Source organism: Propithecus coquereli, unplaced genomic scaffold, assembly GCF_000956105.1.
Source record: "Propithecus coquereli isolate 6110/MARCELLA unplaced genomic scaffold, Pcoq_1.0 Scaffold223, whole genome shotgun sequence".
In the NCBI taxonomy this organism is placed as follows: Eukaryota; Metazoa; Chordata; class Mammalia; order Primates; family Indriidae; genus Propithecus; species Propithecus coquereli.
Genome location: NW_012147523.1, coordinates 5,165,041 through 5,191,051, shown reverse-complemented (window position 1 = coordinate 5,191,051; position 26,011 = coordinate 5,165,041). Strand labels below are relative to the sequence as shown.

Here is a 26,011-nt window from a genome sequence, read left to right as displayed (position 1 = left end):
CAGTTGCTTCACCTTAACTTGTTAACTGGTTGGCCTTCAAAGCCATCTGAGTTTGAGATCCCTGCTGTAATGGACATGCTATTGCTACCCATCCACACATTCTGGGCTTTTTATGTTCCTCATACGACATTCTGTCCTTACCTGCCATTGGGTCTGTGCCTGGAGACAACACGAAAATCAATGGTGCACAACAACTGGAATCATTGTAGGATCCCTGGAGATCAAATGTAGGGGCTTCGATGAATATCTTTCCCATATGCTCAGCAATGAACTCCCGAACGGCAGGGACCATTTTGTCAGGCCGCAAACATCTGAGGATCACCATTCTCTCCAATCCTTGAAGGAACCTCCAAGGTCCAGGGAATAGCTCCTCATGGGGCCAGGCTGAGTCATAGATGGGCTTCCATTCATCTAGATGTAGTTCCAAATGTTCCATCAGGCCTTTCAGTTTTGGTAAGGCAGACGCACGGACAATTTCCGACCATGCCTTCTCAGACAGCCATTCAGGAGCCGGGTTGGGGAAGGGGTTATCCAGCGCGATGCCTCCAGTCAGAAGGAAGTACCAAATTTCCTCATTAATTTGCTTTTTCTCTTTCATGATGCCAATGGTCAGGAGGAGAGAGAACAGAAGCTTGTCCTTCTCAAACAGAGAGCGGCACACATTGTTGTAGATGCTCAGGGTGAAATGCTCAATGATGTACTCTATGCGCAGATCCAGCTCTTCGCTCTTGGTGCTGTGGGCCAGGGAATGCACATAGAGGTTTATGAACCACGTCAGGGAGTACTGGTACATTGGCTCGATGTTGGCCAGGTCGGAGATACAGAAAAAGATGGTGGTCGAGTGGACAGCCACTGGCTTGTAACCCATCCGAGTCTCATCAATCTGTGTTTCTGTCATGGAAGCTATTTTCTGTTTCTGAGAGATTTCTTCAGATAGCTCTTTGGAGGAGGACAAGATTTTGATGGCAGTTTCGTCCTCAAGGATGTTGCCCTCGGACAGGGAGAGGACCTCCAAGATCTTATCTTCAATTTCCTTTAGCTGCTGCTTGTTCTTGGCACTTTCCACAATCAACTTGTTCTTTACCTCTTCTAGTTCTGGCTTCTCCTTGGCAGCCACAATGCCAAGAAGTTGATCTTGGAGACCCAAGGGGGTGATCATGAAGTTGAGGAGACAGACTTTCACGGCGACTTCTGGGAGGTAATGTGGGTTCCTCAAACGTGTTGTGATGTATAACTTAAAATCCCTGGAGTATTCGATGATGTTTTCACCCAGCCTCATGTACTCAACACCTTGCTGCTTGAATGTTGCCTTGAGCAAGATGGGTTCAATAAAAGCATCTAACTCTTCTCCAACGTTTTCAAGTAACACGGGGGTGCCAAACTGCAGAGCATTTTCCAGCATCCTCACATAGTTGCTATCGGAGAACTTGATGACAGACAGTTTATTTGCTTTCTCCATGTTCTTAATCCACTTGTTGGCCTGCCCCTGAGGGTCAATCATTAAGGCCCAGCGTCTGGAATTGGACACAATGATGCCATTGTCAATGGAGAAGGAGTCAATGGGAAGGCCAGCAATCTGCCAGGCACGGATTTTTACAGGATCCCCTAATGTGTTGCTGAGGCTGAAGTCGTTGGAGCTGGGGATGACCTTGTCTTTACATTGGGCCAACCACTGATTTTGGCACTGGGCCCGATAGTCCACTGTAAAGGCGCCCAGGTAAGCCACGGTCCCTGAGGACAGCAACACGTCCCCTGTCAGATTGGTGTAGCGGATCCCTAGCTGCCGGGCCGCTTCCGTCCATCTGTCCTTCTCTCCCCCAAGACCACTGATCAGCTTCTCTGCCCTGATCAGCTTTTGGGAGCAGATTTCAATGTTTTCCTTCAAGGTCTTCTTCTTGGTGTTCATCTCCTCAAAGTCATCATTCAGGGCCTGGAGATGGTCTTCCACCAGCTTCAGCTCTGCTCGTTTCTGGTTCAGCTTCTGCATCTGCACGTCCAGCTTGCCCTCTGCCTCCTTCAGTCGCTCCCGTTTGGGGGCTACCACCTTGGCCACTCGATCATACACCTCCATGGCCCTCACCCACTTGCACAGGCCCTCGCAGGCAGACGACACGTTTTTAATGACAGCCGGCTGGAATTCTGGGTGATCGATAAACCTTTCCCGAATCCGCTTCATGATCAATGGGGGAATGTTGTCCTTGTCATATGTCTTAAGACTCTCCAAGAATTTCAGATCTCCAAGGATCTTTCTTGATACTCCCCAGTAATCTTCTATCATCTTACCTATTCGGTACAAGAGACAGAGATCACAGGCTGTATTAAGACATTCTGGCTGAGACTTAAAATTCTGCAGTGGCTACTGCTCATATTTGAGAAGAAATCCAAGCTCCTCATCATCATGGTTTGGGAGGCCCAGTCAACCTCACCCACCTCATCTCTGCCTCACTCCCTAGACTTGGGTCACAAAGAACCTTCCTTCAATTCCTCCATGATCCCAAGTGCTTCGTGCCATGAGTTCTTTGCTTATGCAGCAAATGGCATCTAGCTGACTCCCGACCAGACTTCAGGCCTCACTTTAAAAGCCACCTCCAGGGAGAAGGACACCCTATTCAGTAAATATTGCTGGGAAAATTGGATAGCTATATGCAGAAGAATGAAATTGGATTTCTATCTCTCACTATATACAAAAATTAACTCAAGGTGGATTAAAGACTCAAATTTAAGACCTGAAACCCTACAAATTCTAGAAGAAAACCTAGGAAAAACTCTTTTGGACATTGGCCTAGGTAAGGAATTTATGACTAAGCACCCAAAAGCAAAGGCAACAAAAACAAAAATAAACAAATGGAACTTAATTAAACTAAAAAGCTTCTGTACAGTGAAAGAAATAATTAACAGAGTAAATAGACAACCTACAAAATGGGAGAAAATATTCACAAACTATGCATCCAACAAAGGACTAATTTCCAGAATCTACAAGGAACTCAGACAACTCAGCAAGAAGAAACAAAATAAGTAACTCCATTAAAAAGTGGGCAAATGACATGAACAGACATTTTTCAAAAGAAGATAGACAAGTGGCCAACAGGTATATGAAAAAATGTTCAAAATCATGAAGCATCAGAGAAATGTAAATTAAAACCACAATGAAATACTATCTTACTCCAGTCAGAATGGACATTATTAAAAAGTCAAAAAACAATAGATATTGGTGTGGATGTGGTGAAAAGGGAACAATTATACACTGTTGGTGGGAATGTAAATTAGTACAACCTCTATTGAAAACAGTATGGAGATTCCTCAAAGAACTAAAAGTAGATATGCCATTCGATCCAGCAATCCCACTACTGGGGAATCTAACCAAAGGAAAAGAAGTCATTATACCAAAAAGACACCTGCACTTGTGAGTTTATCACAACACAATTCACAACTGCAAAGATACAGAATCAACCTAAGTGTCCATCAACCGATGAGTGGATAAAGAAAGTGTGGTGTGTATGCATATATATACACACACATACACTGTGAAATATTACTCAGCCATAAAAAAGAATGAAATAATGTCTTTTGCAGCTATTTGGATGGAACTGGAGGCCATTATCATAAGTGAAATATCTCAGGAATGGAAAATCAAATACTGCTAAGCTTTGGGTGTGCATAGTCATATAGAGTGAATAATAGACATTGGAAACTCAAAAGGAAAGAGGGTGGCAGGGGTGAGGGATGAAAAATTACCTGTAGGGTACAATGTGCACTACTCGGGTGATGGGTACACTAAAGCCCAGAGTCACCACTGTATGATACATACATGTAACAAAACTCCACTTGTTTACCCTAAATCTGTTGAAATCGTAAAATAGTCACCTCCATACAGAGATTTCCTTAGACTTCTTTTATAAGCGGGGGGTCCCCTCTATACCTCCCCCAGAAGTTTCTTTTATCTCGCTTGCTAGAAGGTCTATTCCCTTTATTGCATTTATTGCAATCTGCAAGTTTTCCTTTACTTTCGATTGCCTACCTCTCCCTCAAAGCTGTAAGCTCCTGCTGTGTTTACTAGAATCCGGCACAGCACCCAAGACTCAGTTATCAACAAATATGGATTGAATGAATGTTACCTCATTATCCCATTCAGAGATGGAGGTGGCAACAGGAGCCCCAGCCCGTCAGCGTGTGTTTTGAATATTCTTTCCAAGTCTGGGAGGCAGGTTGGCTAGAAATCAATCAGTCCTCCTTGTGATGAATGGTGTGAGCGAGTGAGGCTGTGGTCTCGTGAGAAAGAGTGAGGGTGAGGGGAGCAGCCTGCAGGCTTACAACTGGACAGAAGGCTACCCATGGCCTGCCCAGAAACAAAGCCAGCCCCTGGTTCTCCTTAGCAGCCATCATGCTGACTAACAAGTAATCAAGTGAGTTCCGATCCCATCCCGGAACAGTGCTCCCTTTGTCAACATGTTGGAATAAATTTGGGAGTTTTTTTGGCTCATGGTACTTGGCAAGTTCAGGCTCATCAAAAAAGTTATACTCTGACATGTGACATTGAGTACAACAGGCCAAATGTGGCCCATTCCTAATTGCAAGCACAGTGACCAGTCAAATATTTCCCACGAAGGTTTTTGTTTGCATTCTGGAAAATGATCTGCTCCGTTTAAATGCAAGGGACCCCCAAACTAACTCAATTGCTCTTTTGTTCCATTCCAATATACTCACTAAATTCTCTGGATTGGGTGAATAATACACACAGTGTGCTTTAATTTTAATTTAATGACAAGTTCTGTGCTGATCTTCAGTAATCCAACATGACAACTGACATTCACGACCTGGCTATGCTTTGTGTATTTTCAGCAGGTCTCAACACCGGCTGCACTTTAGAATCCCCTAGGAACTTTAAAAAAATCCTAGTGCTCAGGCTACATCCCAGATCAGTGGAATAAGACTCTCTAGGAGTGGAGCATGGGCTTCAGCATTCCTTAAGCTCATCCTTGCTCAGGCCAGCTTACTATACCCTAGCTGCTTCCCTAAAGGATGCTCTTGTAAAGTCCACTCCCTGCTCAGCTGTTCCTGATCACCTTTGCATCTTCTTCATGTGATCGTTGGGCTGAAACCGGCCAGAGAAGTGGGAATACTAAGCAATGAGAAGCAGGAACCAGAGGGTTTCAACTGAGAAATCAGGGATTTCTAACATTTCAGAAGTAATGAAGGACTAGAAGGACTGTCCCCAGGATAGAAAGACTCAAAAGGCAGGGAATTGAACTGGAGGTGTTTTTTAAAGGCTTTGCTCAGTTCTAAGGCAGGGGTATTAATATAATTCCCTATGTCTAATTTTAAGGAGAATGAATATTCACCTATTAATGTTTCTAGGCTCAATGGTATAAGGAGCTGTCCTTCCACCCTCTCCTATCCCTTTCCCCCCATTTGTAAGTCTCTGTATCCTTTCTCTCTCTCTGTTTCCCTTCCTTTGTCTTTCTCCTGGTTTCTTTCCCTCCTGGTCTCTTTCTAGTATTCATTACTTTTTTATGGGTATGAGCGTGCATGTCTGTGTGTGTCCAGCTGTCCGGGTCTCTCTCCATTTATCTCTCAGTCTCTTTCTCTTTCTTTGTCTCATTCTCTTTCTTTCTCTGGCTCTCTTTCTGCTTCTCTCTCTCTAGCTTTGTCTCTCACCCACACACAACCCTGTGTGTCTTTGCTCCACATCAGGCCTTATGTGTGCGTGACTTTCATTTTTGTATTATAACATTGTGTAGGCAGAGGCCTTGACTAAGCTCAGCTCACCCACAGATACCTGCATTTTCCCAACTGATTGAGAGGACAGAGGTTGGTGAAGAGTGTGAGAGAGGTCTCTGATGCACATGCATATCTTGGAGCCTTTCTTAACTCCTCCAACCCCAGGGATCCTGCCTGCAGGCTTGGGGTGGGGTGCTGGCACCCTATTGCCAGGGGAGAGCAGCCTGGGCAGGCATCAGGGTGGGGTGGGGATGGGGAGGTTACCGGTGCCACTGGGGTCTGGCTTCCTCTCTGGTCTCAGCCCTTTCATGACACAGATGCTCTCCATGACCAGCTTGACAGGGCCTGGTGGGTTCTGCATTGACTTCACCAGGGAGATGTCGGTGGGGTTCAGGGTGTCCAGCGCAGCCAGTGCAGCCTCGAGTGCCGGCATCGCCTCAGCCAGGTCCCCCTCGCATTCGATCTGCAGGCAGCACAGGGACGAAGGGGATGAGTGCCAGTGCCCGGCACACCCAGGGCCAAGGCAGAGCTCCACTCCCGGAGGAAGCAGAGGAAGCAGCAGGAGGTTCATCCTGCCCAGATGCCCTTCAAGGATGGTGTCTCCCCTGGAGCTCCGCACTCAAGGGTGGCTCTGACTGTTGACAGCAGCAGGGACGCGTGTGTGGTCTTTTGGGGCTGTGGTTTGAATGTCCTGAACATTTGAGCATTTACCTCGCTTGTGATCTTAAAAAATGAAGCTTTTGGTTTTAACACATTCTAGAGACATATATAAACTGGGCAACTTCATAGCCATTGATCAGGGTTGAGAGATGGAGCAAAGAATGAGGCTTTGGGGTTGAGTGACAGTGAGGGCAAGTTTAGGGAAGAAATAAGGCATGAGGGGTGGGAGAAGGCTAGGGGTGGAGTGAGGGTCCAGAATGTATTGCACACCCTCAGAGATGGGGTTGGGGTGTAGTCAGGGATGGGGTGAAGCTTGGCGAGAGGGTATAGCTGCGGTCCCCAAGCCCCGCCCAATCCCTGCCCTCTCGACAGATCAGTGAGGGCATCAGACCCTCACAGGAGCGCAAATCCCACCGCAACCTGCGCATGTGAGGGATCCAGGTTGCGTGTTCCCCGTGAGAATGCAGTGCTTGATGATCTGAGGTGCAGCCGAGGTGGCGACGCCCCCCACTCCCCAAGTGCCCATGGAAAAACTGTTTTCCACTAAACCCGTCCCTGGTGTCAAAAAGGTTGGGGACTGCTGGGGTAGAGTTTAAGGCAAGAGGAGGATGAGGAATGGCGACAAAGATTAGAGCTGGGTAGAGTCCTAGATAGGGGTAAGCTCAGGGAAAATGAGATCGTGTATGTTTTGTTCATTATTTGTTAATTTAAAAACAAAATTAATGCAATGGAATATTATTCAGCCACAAAAAATAATGAATTACTGATACCTGCTACAACATAGATGAACCTTGAAAACATTATGCTACGTGAAAGAATCCAGACTCAAAAGGCCACCTGTACTATGATTCCATTTCTATGAAATGTGCAGAATGGGCCAATCCACAGAGGCAGAAAGTGGGTCAGTGGCTGCCAGAGGTTGGGGGAGGGGTAAAGGGGAGTGACTGCTAATGGGTATAGGTTTCTTTTTGGGGTGATGAAAATGTTCTAGAATTAGATAGTGGTGATGGTTGTACAATTTTGTGAATATACTAGAAGACACTGCATTGAACAATTTAAAAAAGAGAATATTAAAGGTATGTGAATTATATCTCAATTTTAAAAAAAGAAAGCTTAATATTATAGAATTTTAGAACAGGAAGGGACCTTATATTATAGATTAGTTTATAATCCAATTAACAAATTAAACACACACACACACACACACACACACACACACACATACACACACACTGGTCCTAAGAGGTAAAATGCATTGGCCAAGGTCACACGGCTGGTTAGTCACAGAGCCAGGCTCCTGGCTCCCCACTCAGTGAATTCTCTGTTAGTTCCCTGGGTCCAAGGAGTGATCACACAGCCATGATTGAAGTAAACCTTCACAGGAGTATGTCAATTCTTAGACAACTTAAAGCAGCATGTGTTGAAGTCTTTATATCCCATAGGTTTATTGCAATAGGCAAGCAAAACAAAGGTTGTTCCACCTGCTTACATACATGTGTGTGCATGTGCATGTGTATGTATACATGTGTGTATATCAGAGCTTCGTTATTTTAGGTTTTCTGCTTTTCATATAAACTTTTAGCAATGTTTTATTTGGCTTTATCATATTAAAACACCCCCCTCAAATGAGCCACATCAGATGTCCCCAACATCAAATGGAATGTCCTGCTTCAGATGGCAAAAATGGCTCTGTCCCAGGGGCAACCCAGCTAGCCCATTCTTCATCCCTAGGACACGCACGAGCGTGCAAAACAAGAGGGAGAAGAACCGAAGCCGGTCTCTGCTGTTTCTCATGGTCAGCTTCAGAAAGGTTTTGGTGGCAGAGGAGGCCAAAGGTGCTGGCTCAGCCACAGCTTTGGAAACTTGGTGGGTTTCAGCAATCCCAGGCACCCACGGCTTTACATGATCAATAGTTCCTTGGTACTTTCTTATAACATGCCAGGCGACTCAGTGGCCTGGCAGCTCTGCTTCCTTTCCTAAGGGTCGAGGCCTGGGTTCCAGCTCAGTCTTGGAGCAAGCTAAATGGGTTTGTCCAGTAACTCAAAAAGGCCTCCCATGGCGCCATCCTCTGTAATAGTGACTCTCCACCCTGCTTATGCATCAGAGTCATGGAGCAGCATTTAGAACCTCCCATGGTCAAGCCCACACCCAGAGATTCTGATTCATTCAGTCTGGGTGGGGTCTGGGCATCTGCATTTTTAAAACTCCACAGGTGACTCTGACACACAGATCTGTTGAGCAATTTCAGTTGACACGATTGAAACACTAAAAACAAAGCGCAGGAGGGAAAAGACTTCAGTGTCCAGTGAGGCAATGGCTACTTGATGCGTGATGTACCTGCTCGAAATGATCATTAAGATGATTATATGACATTTTGGAAAAATGTTTGTGATAGGATGTGAAGTGGGGGGGTGGGAAGCATGATGGAAATCATGACGATGTTATGAATGCAATAATGTAAAACTATCCCTGTGTATAGACAGGGACTAAAAGGAAACTTTTAATTGAAGTTGCAAACTGAAAAGGTGTTAAAATTGAGTTCTAAAAATTTCTTTCATATGTGTTGTTACAACATTTGTTTCTATGATAAAAATAATTAAAAATGGTCCCTGTGTCTTAGTAATGCACGGAACAACAGGGCTGGTTGAGAGGTATGAAGCTCAGTGCACCCTGACGAAATATAATCAGATCTGCAGTAATTCTGGCATCATTTATTATCCTCATCAGGAGGAAAAGAAATGATTCATTGGCTTGAAAAGAACTGACCAATTTAAGCAACCATTGTACTTGTGAATGGAGTGTTGGAGACCAGACTCTCTCTCTTCCAGTCTCTTAATCTTCCTAGTACAGATTCCATTTGCACAACTGAGTCTCTACTATGCATTAGGTGCCCCTACTGGGTGCTCTCCCATGTTGTGTCATTTCTGGGGCTATGAGATTAGAGAAAATTTGTAGTCCTAGTCCTAGTGTGGAGAAGGACTACAGCCCTGAAAGTTTCAGGAAGGGATTCTGGTCCATATGAAAGCCTCAGGGGAATTACAGAGCAGATGCAGGTTTCTTCTCATCCCTCCATAGTTTCTTTCACCTCCTGACTCACCTCTAAGATGTCACTCCCAGAATGGGGGATGGCATGGCAGAGCATTAAACCTCACCCCTTGCACCGAAACCCAAGGTAGCAGTTTATTGCCTGGGACTGGGTGTGGTGGGGAGTCCTAGGTCATCTCCTCATAAACCTTGTGTCATCTTTCACCTCCCTCCTGCTCCAGGAAGTTGCTATTTTCCCCTGACATTACAGAGCAGAATCCTGGGTGTGCTGCTCCCCTTCCAGCCCTGGCAAGAGGCAGGCCTTCCTCACATAGGCGAGCCCCTTGCTATAGAGCAAAGAATAGCAGTTTTGGAGAAGAGCTAACATGGACCACTAAACTGACACATGCTACAAACTTAACATGTTTTCTCTCAGTACCCCCATTTTATAGATGGGGAAACTGAGGCTAGGAAGGGGCAGAGTAAAAATTGAGCCCTGATGTGCCCACTTCTAGTACAGAACCATGAAAGAGTTGCAAATTCATGTGCCTGAGGGGCCAGGCCAGTAACAGAGTGTGGGAAGTGGGTTGGCTGGGGCTTTGGTGAACGGGAACACACAGAGGCAGCATCTATTTGACGCCGCTGATGAGTGTAACCCAGGAATGCAGGTCCAATGTTGCCAGAATGCCTAATGTGTTTAAAAAAAAAGCAGAAAATTCAAAATTTTTACTTGAAATCTCCTAAGTTTTAAAAGTTGATAACTGTTTCTGATTTTTAAGAAGTACTGTGTGTGTCACAGTGCACCTGTGCTCGCTGGCTGCCAGTCTGCAACTTCTGGAATAACAGTTAAAAGTAAGGGCTTGGAGTCAAAGAGCTCTAGGTTTGAATGCTGACTCTGTCACTTGGTAATGGTGTGACCTTGGACAGGCCATTTACATTCTTGTGCCACGATTCCCTCCTCTGTAACTGGGGAATGATGACATTTGCCTTGTAAGAAGAGGAGAATACAGTGTCCTTGAAGGAAGGAATTTTATCTGTCTTGTTCATTGCTATTTCCCCTCTGCCTGGAAAAGTGCCAGCATGTAGTAAGTGTTCAATAAATATTTTTTAAATGGAGGAATACCAGAGGAACCAGCATGGTGCTGATAAGTAGTAACTAATATTATCATCTCGTCATGGAATGGCAAATCACCTGTTGATTAACGGGTTTTGGTGCCTGGTGGTTACTATCTTTTATGGTTTGCCTTTGCCTCTTGTCCATGCTGCTGGGATTATGATTGAGCAGTTTCTTTGATCCACAGTATTGACTGTGTGACTCTGAGACCAGGGATCAGATCCCCAAGGAATCTATCACAGGTCAGGTCTCAGGACTCATTGGAGAAAAGCCAATGCAAAAGGCCTGTCCTTTTTGAGAAAATGCCCCGTGACCCACTTATGACAGAATACAGACACAGGCTCCTTCTTGCTCAAGCCCTTGTTTGAAGAATGGTCAAAAGAATTTCCTAACTGCCAAGTGGGGGTATGGGAGCAAATATCTTAAGATAAGTTCCATGAACCTTGGATCTTAATCCCTCAACTAGCTCTCCAGCTCTGGAAAGTCATTTTGCCACTGAACCTTGATGCCATCAAGTCTCAGACATGGATCCCTAAGTCTGAAGGTAGTTGTGATACTCAAATGGAATCGTGTACTCCAAAGTGCTTTGAGAAATATATAACAACACATCAATGTTAATCAGATTTTCTTCTAATATCTGAATGTAGGTCAAGCCCTTCCCAGGACTATCTCTTCCTGGGTACAAGAATCACTTTCAAATGGGGTCCTCTAGGTTCAACATTCTGTCCTCTGACAAATATCTGTTCTACATCTACAACATGCCAGGCATAATTGAGCAAAAATATGATGGAGGTGGAGGAGACTAGCCATGTGGATAGCTAAAGGAAGAGCATTTGGGGCAGAGGGAATAGCCAGTGCAAAGGCCCTGGGGTAGAAGTGTGCCTTGTGATTATTTAAGGGATAGCTAAGGAGGCTGGTGTGGCTTGGGCAGAATGAATGAGGGGAAAGTAGTAAGAGATGAGGTCAGCACATGTTGGGTTTTACAGACTTTGACTCTGAGTGAGATGGAGAGTATTTGGAAAACAATAATGCTTCCTGGAGAGAGCCATGTGTCTGAAAGGTTTGCTTCATCACTTACTAGCTGTGTGTTGCTGGGAAAATCACCTACCCTTTCTGATCCTCACTTTTCTCATCTGCAAGATGGCCATGACCATGCACATTCTGCAGAACTAGTTTCCTCCCTTTCCCCTCAGCTCTTTGTACCTTGATTCCTTGAGCAATGGCGGCAGCAGCATTGGCTTCTTTTTCATCTGCCTGCACCAGAAGTTTCTTGGCATCAGCTTCTCTCGTCTCCTCTTCAATTTTCACCATCATTTTAGCAGTCTCCTCAGAGGTGAGGATGAGCTGAGGTTGAAGGGCAGTCAGTTCTTTTTGCATGACTGCCACCTGGCAAGGAGAGGGGTGAGAGGAATTGAGAGATAGCAGTGTCAGTGCTGAAAACAGCAAAGTGGGCAGGCAAGAGTTGACATGATTCCCCAACTTACCACATGCGCGGAAAATACAAACTAACGATTTTGACATAGTACTGGGTATATATTTTTGGCTAGTGATTAGCTCTTTGGTCTTTCAATGCTGTGTGTTGTATTTATCAAGCACTAGGCTAAGCACTAGACATAGGATAGAAAACTAAAAATTTGAAAAAGGCACAGTTTCTACCCTCATTGAGTCTACATTCTAGTGTTGGAGGCAGGGAGAGACAGACCAAAAGCAAGTTAAGAAGTTTTTTTTTAAAAAAAAGCTACATCTTTTAAGGCTGTGAAGGAAATATATATAGCTCAGATACCTGGATAGAAGGAACTTTCAAGACTATTTTTTCCAGTAGAGCTGTGGACTGAACATTTGTGTCCCCAGTCCACCGTATCCCATTCCTATGTCGAAGTCTAATCCCCAATTTCATGGTATTTGGAGGTGGGACCTTTGGAAGTCGTGTTAGATGAGGTCATGAGGGTGGGGCCCTCATGATGGGATAATTGCCCTTATAAAAAGAGGAAGAGACATGAGATCATCTGTCTCTTTATTACATGAGGACACAGCAAGAGGGTGGCTGCCTGCAACCCAGGAAGAGAGTCCCCACCAGAACCAGCTCTGCTAGTGCCTTGATCTTAGACTCCTCAGCCTCCATAACTGTGAGACATAAATAAAGATTTGTTGTTGAAGCTACCCAGTCTAGGATATTTTGCTATGGCAGCCCAAACTGACTAAGTCCAACAGTCTGATGCCTTATAAAACATTCTTGCTGAGTGGTCTTTTGGTCTCTGTTTGAACACCTCTAATTATAGGGAGTGCACTATCTCTCATGGGAGTTGTGCCATTTTTCAGACAACTAAACCCATTATATTTTCCTGATGAAGAGTTGAAATTTACCCTCACGCAGTTTTCACCCACTGGTCCTGAATCTGCCTTCTAAGGCATCTCAGACACACAGGATTGGATTTCAAGTATTTGAAGAGGGTTTTCATGACCTTGCACTTACTGCCCCCAGCGTCACTGTGTGAGACCAGAAGCACAACATGCTGGCCTAGTTAGGAACACGGGCTCTGGAGTCATGCAGGTCTGAGTTTCAGCTTTGGCCCGACTACTTGCCAGGCTGCATGATTGTGGGCAAGGCCTGGCCTGTCTGCATCTTGGTTTCTTTGTGTGTAACATGGAGGTGGTATCAGTACTTTCCTCATACACAGCACTGGGCCTGTGTTAGGGCTCAAGGAATGTTAACTGGCACTGTCATTTTCTTTTCTGGTCTAGACTGTCTCATCTCAGGCCCTTTTGCTGTTCTTCAAACAACATAGTTTGCTCACCCTTGCCTGGGCAGACTCCAGTTTCAACAACTCTCTAAGAGCCAAGGACCCCAAGTCAGACTCAGCACCCCCAGGAGCAGGGCCACCTCTGATGTCCCCTCCCATCCTAGTGTCGCAGTGTTTGTGGGTTTCCTGTACACAGCAATAGGCCAACCTCCTGTAAATCAGTCTTTATTGGGGCTGAGAACTCATCTCTTAGTATGGCTCTCATTTCAGATAGTTTGTCAAGTGGCTCCAAGCACAAGTTAATTAATAACTCATCTGCCAGGCATTTTGCTAAGGGCTATACTTGCGTCAGCTCATTTCATCTTCATAGCAGCCCTATGCAGTAAAAACTGTTATCACCTTTTCATAGAAGAGGAATCTGAGGCCCAAAGAGGTAAAATAACATGTTCATGGCTCTATAGCTGGTGTGCGGTAGAGCTGGAATTGGAGGCCAGGTCTGACTCCACTGTCTTACCCTGCCCAGTTACCCAAAAGGTTAAGACAAGGGGGGCACTCACCTTGAGCACAAAATTTAAGTGGGCACCAAAAAACTCAATACTCAAGATAATTAATACTTTATTACAATATGTGAAGAAATAAAAATTAATGCAAAAAAATCCATGATGAACAAAATATCAAAATCTTAAATTAAGGATCCCACAGGGATGGCGTTAGGGTAAGGTGGGTGAGGTGAACTCTGCAAATGCAGGGTCAGATCCTGTTTTTCTCTGGTGTCCTCTTAAATTCTGCACCTGAACAAATGTCTCACCACCTCCATCTTGTCCTGGGCCTCTCTTCGTCCCTGTTCTATTTTCGCAGCACTCACCTGTGAGGATGCGAAATCGAGTTTTTGCAAGCCCGTCAGGTAACGGTTCCTCATCATGTCCACCTCTTGCCTCTTGCTGTTTAGGAGAGTCTTGAAGGTTAGAATCAATTCAAGGTAGGAAGTGGGGGTAACATAGTTGTGTCTACGAAGTGTGTTGTAATAATCGACTGACAGCTTGTTTACACTCTCTTGAAAATATTTGCACATGGAGACGACCCTGCTGAGGACACCAAGGTGGTTAGGCAGGACCCAGCTTCCTTCAGGAAGATTTGACACAACTTTGGTTACAGATGTGAGGGTGCAAGAAGACACACACACCGACTATGACCCACTAGAATCCAAAATCCTCTGAAGACAGGTCAACAGAGCTGAGATAAGGAAGGATCAGGTTGGGAATATGTGCATACTCCTCCTGAAATGGTCTTTGGTCAAGTGATTTCTATCTCTGATCCCTTTGATGAATCACCAGGGCTTAAGTGGGAGTTCCTGACCTTTGACAGCCTGGAAAAGCCTTCTGACTTTGTAGGATAATGTGGCTCACAACTGTAATCCTAGCACTTTGGGAGGCTGAGGCACGAGGATGGCTTGAGGCCAGGAGTTTGAGACCAGCCTGAGCAAGAGTGAGAGCCCATCTCTACTAAAAATAGAAAAATTAGCCAGGATGGTGGTATGCACCTGTAGTCCCAGCTACTTGGGAGGCTGAGGCAGGAGGATGGCTTGAACCCAGGAGTTTGAGGTTGCAGTGAGCTATGATGGCACCACTGCACTCTATTCTAGCCTAGTTGATAGAGCAAGACCCTGTCTTAAAAAAAAAAAAAAGCAGCATAAAACAAAATATATAGAATTACCGAGGGAACCAATTATATTGAAATAGACTTTCCAAAATATTTTTAAAGCCAAATTTGTGATATAGTAATATACATACTTCTTTATTGATGCATTAAATCAGGGTTCAGCAAACTTTTTCTGGAAAGGGTCAGATAGTAAATATTTTAGCCTTTGCGGGCCACATGATAGCTCTGTCGCCACTACTCTGCCATTATAGTGCAATAACAGCCATAAGTGATATGTAAACCAATGGCCTTATTTACAAAAACAGGTGGTGAATTGAACTTAGCCGTGGACCATAGTTTTCTGACCCCTGCATTAAATAACAACATTGGGCAGCAGGTTTAAAACCCATTATAACTTTGAAGGAAATTAAATGCTAAGCTATGCGTCATGACTAAACGAGTTATGAAAAGAACTGTGATTCCTACTGGTAACAAAGTCACAGGACCTGCTAATCCTACTGGGGTTTACTGGCTACATTCATCAATGAAGGAAATGCAAAGTGCCACTTGGATGTCAGTGGTAATCGGAGATAAAATTTTTTCCCATTCGTATTCACCAACCCACTGAATTCTATCTTATCTGTGAGCCTGTGGACTCAGGTTAAGGGTCTTCTGGTCTACAGAATAAATTTCAAAATTCTCAAAATTGAATTCAAGGCCATAGATACTCTAACCCTGCCTGCTTCTTCATTTTTCATTCGTTCATTTAATAAACAGTAATTGGACCAACTATGTACCCAGCACCTGCTAGGCACTAAGGATATAGAGGTGGATGAGGAGGGTTAACTGATCCCTGCCCCCATGGAGCACCCAGAGTGGTCAACATTCTCATCTCTTCTCTTACTCTAGCCAAAATTAAGTGCTTTTTTTTTTTATATCTATGTTTTATACATAAAAGAGTAAGTTTTTCTCCCCACAGGAACCAATTTTGATCCCCTCAGCCATAATATTGTTTCTGTTGAAAATGCATATTCTGGCCGGGCGTGGTGGCTCACACCTGTAATCCTAGCATTCTGGGAGGCCAAGGCGGGCGGATTGTTTGAGCTCAGGAGTTCGAAACCAGCCTGAGCAAGAGCGAGATCCCGTCTCTACTAAAAATAGAAAGAAATTAATCGGACAACTAAAAATACATAGAAAAAAAAATTAGCCTGGCATGGTGGTGCACGCCTGTAGTCCCAGCTACTCGGGAGGCTGAGGCAGAAGGATTGCTTGAGCCCAGGAGTTTGAGGTTGCTGTGAGCTAGGCTGATGCCACGGCACTCACTCTAGCCCGGGCAACACAGTGAGACTCTGTCTCAAAAAAAAAAAAAAAAGAAAATGCATATTCTAAGACTATTGAACTAGCTATATTATTATATCCAAGTCCTCATAGCTATGACAACAGTGTGTCTCCAGGACAATTCTGAACAATAAAATTTTATTCTTTTTCAGCAAAGGTATTTTATTAAATATCTAACTAAATATGATTCGATTTTAAAAATGTAAGGCATTTTCTATACGTAAATTGAGAAATCTTTAAAACAACAATAATAATAGAGCCAAATCTGGATTTTCGATATGGAATATTTGAGGTACCAAAATGCAGCTAACACTTACTCTATCCGAATGTTGTCATCAAGCTCCACATCTTCTAGAAATTTGTTGGCCACCAACTCCAGAGCATCTGTGGGCCAGGACTGGAACCAATCAATTGTACAGCAATTGATCAGTGAAGGGAACATTCTCAGGCGGTTTCTGAAGGTGTCTCCAATTGGACTCATGGCTGATGAAAAGTAGACTTTGTTAATTCCTATTCTCCAGGGCAGGCAGACCCAAAGGGGCAGGTAGGTATAACCAAGGATTCTGGTGGGGTAAGGGAGGTACACCCTGTGGTACTCCAAGGGTATGATTGTGAACAGCCATGTGGAGTGCCTGAGAAGCTCAGGGGAATCATGGGATATTTTCATGTAACTCTGTGATGAGATCTCAGTGTATTACATTAGCCTTCTAAGACACACACGCACACTATTGTCGCTTCTGCATACTTTGGGTCACTTAGCCAGAGTGGCTTGAACTCTTTGACCTGTTGCTCTCTTTGTGCTGACTCGCAGGGAGCCATACACAGTTACCTACAGACGTTGCCGAGAGGCCGTCAGCTTGTTTCTGATCCCATCTCCATCCAACCATGAATTGTGGATTCTACACCCCGAATTCCATTCCTTGTCTATTTAGACTCAGTGTGGTGGAAGGAAGCATGATGCATAGGTGGAAGTGTGAGGAGGTCAGTGTGGCTGAAGAATGGGGGAAAGGAGAGTCATGGTTTGAGATGAAGGTGGAGAAGGACACAGGGGACAGTCTGGCAGGTGGCCTTATGAGACCACAGGTTAGGAATTTTGGTCCTTATCCTACTGGAAAAAAATTTAAGTTTGTGTGTCTGTGTGTGCGCACGCACGTGTGTAATGATCATATTTGCAATATATGAAAAATATCATCCTGGGTCATGGAACAGAAAGGTCTGGAATGGACAAGAGTGAAGATAGAAAAAACAGAAGGATGCAGAGGTGAGGTCTGGGTGAATGACGGCAGATTAGCTAATGCGAAGGTGATGGAGACAAAGATAAAAGAGTGAATTTAAGAGATAGCTAGGAGGTAAAAATAGATGAGACTTGGTAACAAGAGAAAGGTATTAAACATAACTCCTAGGTTTCTGGATAGATTGGGAATGTCATTCACAGCAAGAGGAATGCCAGACACTATTCTGTGCAAGGGTCACATGCCAAAGTGTGCTCTTTCTCAGAGGAGAATTCGGAGAACTGAAGAGAGTGGAACAGGTTTAAAATAGTTGCTCAGGAGAGTGGAATAAGTTCCCAGAGGAACTCCAGGCCCTGACCCCTTGCTGGTACCTTGGCTGGAGCAACCCTGGGACCATTGCAAGGGGACTAGTATACTTCAGGCACTGGGAAGACCCTGAAACACCCAGAGGAAAAGGGCAAACTGAGTTTGCCTCTTCTTACCAAGGACAATGTGAAGGTTCTTTTTCACCTTCTCAATAAAGAAGTTATACATGGAAAGGGGAGTGACTTCAACCTTCTCGCCTTCGGTCCTGGCTGCCGTTTGCATCTTCTCCACGATATCAGCCTTCTCGTCGGCAGGGAAGATATTGGGCACGTCGCCTGTGTTCAGAAGCATGTTGATGTCCTCCACAAATGACTCGTCCTTGATCTGGTTGTCAGCGAAGAGGAACACGGTACTCCTGTTGGCCACACCAGCCTGCAGCATGATCTTCTTCAGGTCCTCCCGCCAGTCAGTGCCCGTGTAGTTCTTAGTGATCTCAATCTGGTACAGCTCGTATGAGTTCATGAACGTGGACAGTTTGGTGGCACTTTGTCGTCCGCTGCCCCCAATGCCCACCAGGAGCAAGTGGCCTTTGTCCTGCTTCAGGACCCTGCAGATTCTGGAGATGTGCTCAATGGCAAACCTGAACATGACCAAGGACATGGGGGCCTTACTGACGTTGTTGAACTCCTCCAGGTAGTACTCCATGACCACTGTGAGCTGTTTCAGGTCAGTGATCTCATCGTAGATTTTTCGGTCACTTTCTGGCTTGAGATAATCTCCAAAGAAGAGGCTACGAATGTTATCATCGACGATCTTTCCAGTAGGTGACAAGTGGATAAGCACCTGTGAGAAGAATAAGGCTCAGCTGGGCATTCGGCCAATGCCCCAACCAGGGGGGCAGTGGGAGGTGTGGAGGGAGGGAGCAGGAGATATGCGTGTTTCCTCTGAGCACATTCTTCAAAGTCATGGTTCATCAATAGTTTGTTTTTTAAAAAAAAACATAATATGTGGACCTGATGATTGTAAAGACTATGATGGAAGGACATTAAGGAAAGAGTGTAAAAGTGAGAGTCAGTCTATTTACTAAGTGATTAAAACATTGGTGGTCAAATTTTGAGGTTCCCAGAGAAGGCAGTCAAAGGATAGCATTGCTTTTTATGTCCTTGCTCCTCCACCAACTAGAGATTCAGGCACGACCCCTGGTCCCCACTCTGTGCCTGGAGTAGGAATGTTTTAGATACCTCCTCTTCCTGATATTAGAACCTGGTAATGCTTCTGCACTTAGAATGCAACATGAAATACTTTTGAAATTATTGTATGGAGAAATCACAGCTTCTTAGCAATGGAGGTGGAACCAGGTGATGCAAATATATAGGTTTAAAACAACTGTTTTTATATCAAAATGGAAAAGAGAAAATAGTCACAAATGGAAGACCATGACAGTCTTCCACTTGGGCTTTATAAGGGCCTCAGTCAAACCATGAAAATTTATGGTTCATTTATCAACTCACAAATTAATTGACCCTAAAAATGCATTTTGAGTTGATTATAAACAAATAACATGATCTATTAAACTACTTTGAATGGATCCAAACTTCCATGTTACTACAAAAGGGAAGCCACATTGGAGCAAGTAAAATATCACCAAATCAAATGACTGATTGACTCAGTCCCATTTCCCAAGATTCAGAGAATAGAGCCATGTGTCTCCACTGGGGAGGGAACCTGAAACCTGAGACTAATGTGATCAAACACTTGGAACCATTTCCGAAGCTAAATGACCACAGAATCTGGCTTACCTTTTCTACAGTCTGCTTGAAGCAATTGGAGGTGGTTTCCTTCACCATGTTGAAGAAGACCTGCCTGTCCTCCTTGTCAATCAGACGGTCATAGAAGACCCGATAAATCTCATGGATCCAAAGCCGGATAAATTTTTCCACATCCTAAAAATCCAGAGTTAATTATTTGAATGAATGGAAGGTAGTAGTTCTCAAGTAATACATAAATCCTTGGGTGAGGATTAAACGAGACGTTTATAAAATACTTAGCACAATGCGTAGGATAGACTAAGTTCTTAATAAAAGGTAGCTGTTATTAATATGACACATCTCATGTAGCCAAGGATATTGCTGAATGATCTTGGTAGCAGAAATGACAGTGGCTGACCTGCAGGTGGGTGTGAGGGCAGAGCAGTACCCCTTGGATCACCCGTGAGAAGTCCCGCAGATTAAAGACATAATGTGACTTAGAGGGAGTTGGCAGGAAGTTCTCCACTGCAGCTCTGTAAATTATCTTAGTAGCTTGCACCAGCATCCTTCCGTACCTTGGGAGAAAGGGGGAAGGCATACCAGTCAAGGAGGGGCCAGAACTGAGAACCCCCAGGCCAATATCTAGGAAGACACAGGAACCTCTTACCTTAAGAATACCACATCGAACCCTTTTCCAAAATGCCAGTCAACAATGGAACTGAAAATCTTTGTTAAAATGTCATCCTCAAAGGCGTCGATGGAAATGATGTTCAGATGGCGAGTGAATCGTCCTGGAAAACATGCACACATGTGAGTGTGCACACGTGATCACATTGCATGGACCTAGTGACCCTGGATATGGGATTGTTGGCTTTCTCTCTACCTTCATGTTCTAGAGCTGAGCTCTGCAATATGGCAGCATCTAGCCATATGTGGCTATTTAAATGAAAATTAGTTAATATTAAATGACATTAAAAATAGATTTCCTCAGTCTCGTTAGCCACATTTCAAGTGCTCAAGAGCCATATGTGGCTAGTGGCTGCTGTATTGTACAATACAGATATAGAACATCTCCATGTTGCAGGAGTTCTATTAACAGGACTAGTCTAATGCTCAAGGTTGCTTTTAAAAGATAAGGGCAACACGTGATTATTGTAAAATAGTTAAACAATTCAGAAATCTTTTGTAGAAAGTTAATATCTCCTTCTTTCACTTACCTCCCACATACCAACTTCATTCTCCCACAGCCCAAGTTAACCACTATTAATTTGGTATCCTTTACTGCAAATAATTTCATTAAATATCAACATCAGATGTGATTATTCCATGACTATAATGGAACAAGATAGCTCTGCATCCATGAAAATGACCAAATTTCCTCTCTCTCAGCTAATGTGAGTGACTCTGCTTCTTCACCAAGTGACAACTCTAGCCCCATTTCATTCCTCCTGTTTCCTAGACAAAAATTATTCTTTTATTTTTTTATTTCAATGCAAATCAAAACTTAGACAAAAATTATTAAGACACCCACTCATAGGATTGTCCCCACTTCCTGAGAGACCCAATCCGGAACAGAGCCCCTGCTTCCTGAAGCCCTCCCTCAGTCACCTAGCACAACCCATTTGACTCCCTTTCATCAGAAACTCCCTCAAGCCTCCCCGAGGTGCAGACAGCAAATTAATATACTTAATTTCACTTGACTACAGACGTGTTCCTGGCTGTCATTGGGCAGTGGGCTTTATTATAGGATCTCTCAAAGATCACATTTGTGACATAGCTTGAAAATTGTCAATTGCTGTGTAAATGATAGCTATTACTATTTTTTTTTTTAAGAAATGGGGTCTCACTATGTTGCCCAGGCTGGTCTCCAACTCTTGGCCTCAAGTGATCCTTTCATCTCAGCCTCTGGAGTTGCCGGGATTGTGGGCATGAGCCACTTTGCAATGAGCACTGGGAAACAGATAATCTCTTTTGAATGGTTAGGTCCTACACAGAGAAAAGTAATATACCAAGCTCCTCTCCCTTTCACTGGTGAGAGAGGTGCTGAATGCATAGACGCTAGATACCCAAGACCTTGCTGTACTCAAACCCAAGGCAAAGGCACCCCTCCACTCTATACTGGAAGTGGAAGGTGATCTTTTGGGTACCCAAATGAGATCACCCTGTCCATTTTCCCTATTTTACAAATGAGAAAGCTGAGTACCAGAGAGGACAGACTTGTCCAAGGTCACAGAATCCATGTCAGGAAATGGTATGAAGGTTCTTAATCTTATTCTTAATCAGAATAAAAGTATGGATTCCTATAGAACTGGATGGATCAAGCTGTACCTGAAGCAAGATATGTTCCTGAACTGTTAGATGATAGGGGGGGAAATTCCATTTATTTACTTATTTGCTGCTATTATTATTTATTTTGCTTAGGCCACTTTAGGTTAGGTGTTCTGTCTCTGGCAACCTGAAGAATTGTAACAAATATGACAAGTGACCCTGTCATGCACCTGTAGTTGGAGACCTCTGATCTAGCTACCCTCCTGGAACACACACTGGCCACACTGAACTATCCTTTTCATCTGAGACTCTCTGTTTCTCTAGAAATTACCCAAAGACTCCGCACATCCTCTTGTCACCTCCCCATCCTATTTCACACAACTTCCAACATAACGTCTGGAGCCTGCACACACTTTTGCTCCCCACTCCATCAAGACATGGTGCCCTGCACCAGCCCTCCATTCATAGAGATGGCCCAGCTCTGCTGGGGTGGGGGGAGAGAGGAATGAGCTCTTTCCTTCACATACCAGTAATGTCATTCCTTCCTCCCCCGGGGGGGCCCATGGCTGTCACAAGCAGCACATCCACAATGTCCAGCCTGTTTGTGTCTTTCTTGTCAAACCAGTAACCGTGGTCAATCCATTGCCTCAGGAGCTCGATTGGGGGCTGGGCCCCATATACTTCTTTGGCTGGCATGTTGAGGTCATCTGGGGAAAGAATGCAAAGTCACACATCCTAAGTCCTTGGCATCCTCTGCTCTCACGGGTGGTAAGAGGTGACAGCTGCCTTTGTGGGAGGGTCCGTGCCCGGTTGTCCCACACCACGCTCCAGGCAAGGCTTAGTCAGCGGACATCCTGACCAGACGGGAAGAGGTTTTCCTGGGTTCTGGGCTGTCCTGCCTCACTGAGATCTCAGCACATTGTGACCATAAGGATGCATGGATTGGCATCAACAAACAGGCATTTAATTTCTTCCCATTTCCCTCAACCAAAATATACTGATTGTCTACTATGTGCTAGACATTTTGTTAAGTGCTGAGGATATGATGGTGAGGAAGACAGTCAAGCTACCAGCAAATAGACTATGTTAATTTGACCAGGAAGTAACAGTTGAACTCTGATGGGAGCTGGGGTTTTTGAGGAACAAAACAAAAACGGCAAGAATATGTCATGACTTCCTTGAAGGCAGGGACTGCCTTTTCCCCAGTAGCATACTGCTCAGTCCTGGCACATAGGAGGCATTCAATAACATAGAGGCTCTTTTAGTTTTTCCTCAACAAACATTGTTTGGATGTCCAGTTTGTGTCAGGTGACATTTTAGGAACTTTACACACATTATCTTATCTAGTCTAATAATGACTTTACAAGGAAGATCGTGTTGCCTCTATGTTAAAGGGAGGGTAGGGAGGTTAAGTCACAATAGATCAGGGATTAAAAAGGAAGGAAGGAAGGTTGGAAGGAAGGTAAAAAAGAAGGGTAGGGAAATACTAAACTGTATTAATCAGGAATGTTTTATCTCCCAGAGAGTAAAAGGAATGTACAGTGGTGCTACAAAGGGAAGCTCTGGTTTGCAGCAGTTTGGGGTGAAAGAACCTGGTTGTGTATAGACCTGGGCCAATGCCTTACCCACAAACACCACTGCTTTCTTCCCTATGGGAGGCCCAAAAAGGCCCTTCCGCCGTCGATCCAGCTTGGACATGATGATGTCCTGGGTCTGATTGGCTGAGGTTCTGGCAGAGAAATTGATGCTGTTGGGAAGGTAGGTGTTTTTGGGCAGGCGGAGAAGGAAGTTGTTGGTGATGGCTGATTTGCCAGTGCCTGTGGGACCCACAAACAGCATTGGAATCTCATGGTCCAGGTAGGTTTTTAAGAAGAAGGACTGCCGGGCTGTCTCCATGGTGGGGATGATGAGTTCTGAGATCTGCATGACAAAGACAAGGGAGAGTCTTGGTCCTGCGCCAAGGAGGCTGGGTCTTGGCATTTTAAATTCTAGCTTCATTCCTTACCATCTTTAGGACCTTGAATGAGCATTTAACCTCTCCAGAGGCCTCAGTTTCATCATCTGTGAAATGGGAATAATAATGGCACCTAATGCACAGAGCTGGTTTGAGGATTAAATGAGCTCTCACATGTAAAGGTGGGCATTATTGTCTACATTTTGTAGATGAGGTCCACAGCCTTTCTGCAACTTGCCCAATTAACACAGCAAGTAAATGAAAATGTGGGGATTTGAATCCAAGTTTGTCTGATTCCAAAGTCTGCAGTCTCAACTACTAAACTGTCATAAACAACAATTACAGTAAGGATCGGTCTGTAGCTGCTGTCCTCGGAGACCATTGCTGTGAACCAACCTGTCTGCCTTGTCCCAGGTGAGGTCGATCTCCCATATGCTGTCTATACTGCCTGGCTCAGAAGGTTTAAGTGGGACCCTGGACCTCCATTCCTTGTGCTTGTTTCTGATCTGCTTTTCTCAATACTCAGATCCTTGATTCTAAGACTCTCATGTAACCCCTTGCCTTTTCCAACATGGGGATTGCACACATTCTTCCTGGTATTCAGGTCTCAGATGGACTCTGAGGGCTTGGTCTTGGGCTCCTGGAATCTCTATGACTTTCAATAGAATATCTTACCCTGAACTCTGTCATTAGTCATTTGGCCACATTTGTTCCCTCCATGGGGGCAGGGGAAGAGGCAGGAAGATTATGTCATATGCTGAAGTCTCCTTGTATGTCTAGGCTGAATGGGACCAGTGAGGGAACTTGAGGCCACAGTGCTGCACAACTCCAGGGAGTACCACTCACACTGTGGTTCCTGTCAATGGTGCCCCTTAAAGCAAAACTAGACCACAATCAAATGGTGGCACCTGGGTCTATACAATGTGGTGGCCTAATGTAAACTGGTTAAAAAAGTCTTGGCTTATTTCTAGAAATAATTTGATCAAAGGAAAAGGAGCAGATGAGACAAGGAAACTGAGTGGAGAAGAGAATTAGCAGGTGTTGAGCTATGGATGCTTTGCCTATATTACCCACTGTTGTCTTCCCAGTGCCACGCTGAGACAGATGTATGATAATACAAATGAAAAAACGGAGGATCAAAAAAACTGGCTAATTTATCCAAAGCCACATAGCCAGTAAGCGATGCTGAATGCAGAACCAGGTCCAAGATGCCAATTTTGCTACCAAGATTGGGAACTTAAAGCAAGTTGAGTTTCACAGATTTTTATTTTCAGGGACTAGGACAGTTGTTTGACAAGGGAAAAATTCCCAGCAGAACTGAAAATATTTTCTGCATTGGACTCTTCTGTCTGTATTAAACCAGCAAGATTTCAAATCCCTGGAGTTCAAGTGACTAAGCTCTTTAAAGAGAATTAAAGTTTAGGACCTCAGTGTTGGGGGTTTCTTTACATACTCAGCCCCCAAGGTGTGTCCTGAAGTCAGGAAACATTCACCCTGTTTGATGCATCCTTACTGTACTACACAAACAACCGTGGTCCTGCTCAGTGTCTGACTTGGTTGTCAATATCCTCACTTTCCCATGCACTGTCTGCCACTCCACCCAGGGCCTAAATAACCTGAAGTCACTCCAGAAAGATAAATTATGTCCACCAGATTCTACTAACAGGGGCATAAAAGTGCTCATTTGAAAATATTTTCTACACGGATTGAAATGTGCTGAAGTTGTAGGTGAATAATGTGTAAACCAGGAAACTTATTAAATCAGAAAATGTTTTTCTGAAAATTCTGATCAAGGAAATCTTTCTCTGAGGATTTTAAGGCTCCTTTTTGCTGAGATGACTGAGGGGTGAACTGATGACCACCTGATATTATTGATAATGATAATAATCAGAATAGCAGCACACACTGATCTAGCCCCTAGTGTGTGCCATGTGTTCATGTATACCACCTCCAATCTTTGCACTCATCCTTTAAACGCTTTTTAAAAAGTTTTTTGGTTGGGTAAACTGAGGCACAGGGGGTGAAGGCTGAGTAAGGCAGTTGGGTCTCTTTGATTCTAAAGCCCATGCTTTTGAAAGTTCAATCCAGCTCATGTTCAAATTTTTTTCTAAAGAAAGCTCTGGGAAGACCCTTTCAGACATCGGCCTAGGCAAGGAATTCTTGAAGAAGAACCCCAAAGCAATTGCCGCAGCAACAAAAATAAATAAGTGGGATCTAATCAAATTAAAAAGCTTCTGCACTGCTAAGGAAACTATCATTAGAGTGAATAG

At 44.3% G+C, this 26,011-nt stretch overlaps 1 protein-coding gene across 1 annotated transcript in view; it reads right to left on the bottom strand.

The window, feature by feature from the left end:
- The window catches only part of DNAH3 (dynein, axonemal, heavy chain 3), a 135,781-nt gene that overhangs the window by 21,044 nt on the left and 88,726 nt on the right, over positions 1-26,011 (bottom strand). The window contains exons 42-52 of the mRNA XM_012644945.1: positions 23,413-23,707; positions 22,315-22,494; positions 20,187-20,310; positions 19,938-20,094; positions 19,571-19,714; positions 17,948-18,614; positions 16,551-16,743; positions 14,123-14,339; positions 11,720-11,902; positions 5,983-6,181; positions 142-2,283 (exon numbers count right to left, since the gene is read on the bottom strand). Coding sequence (XP_012500399.1) covers positions 142-2,283; positions 5,983-6,181; positions 11,720-11,902; positions 14,123-14,339; positions 16,551-16,743; positions 17,948-18,614; positions 19,571-19,714; positions 19,938-20,094; positions 20,187-20,310; positions 22,315-22,494; positions 23,413-23,707 — 4,501 coding nt within the window. The remainder of the gene's footprint in view (positions 1-141; positions 2,284-5,982; positions 6,182-11,719; positions 11,903-14,122; positions 14,340-16,550; positions 16,744-17,947; positions 18,615-19,570; positions 19,715-19,937; positions 20,095-20,186; positions 20,311-22,314; positions 22,495-23,412; positions 23,708-26,011) is intronic.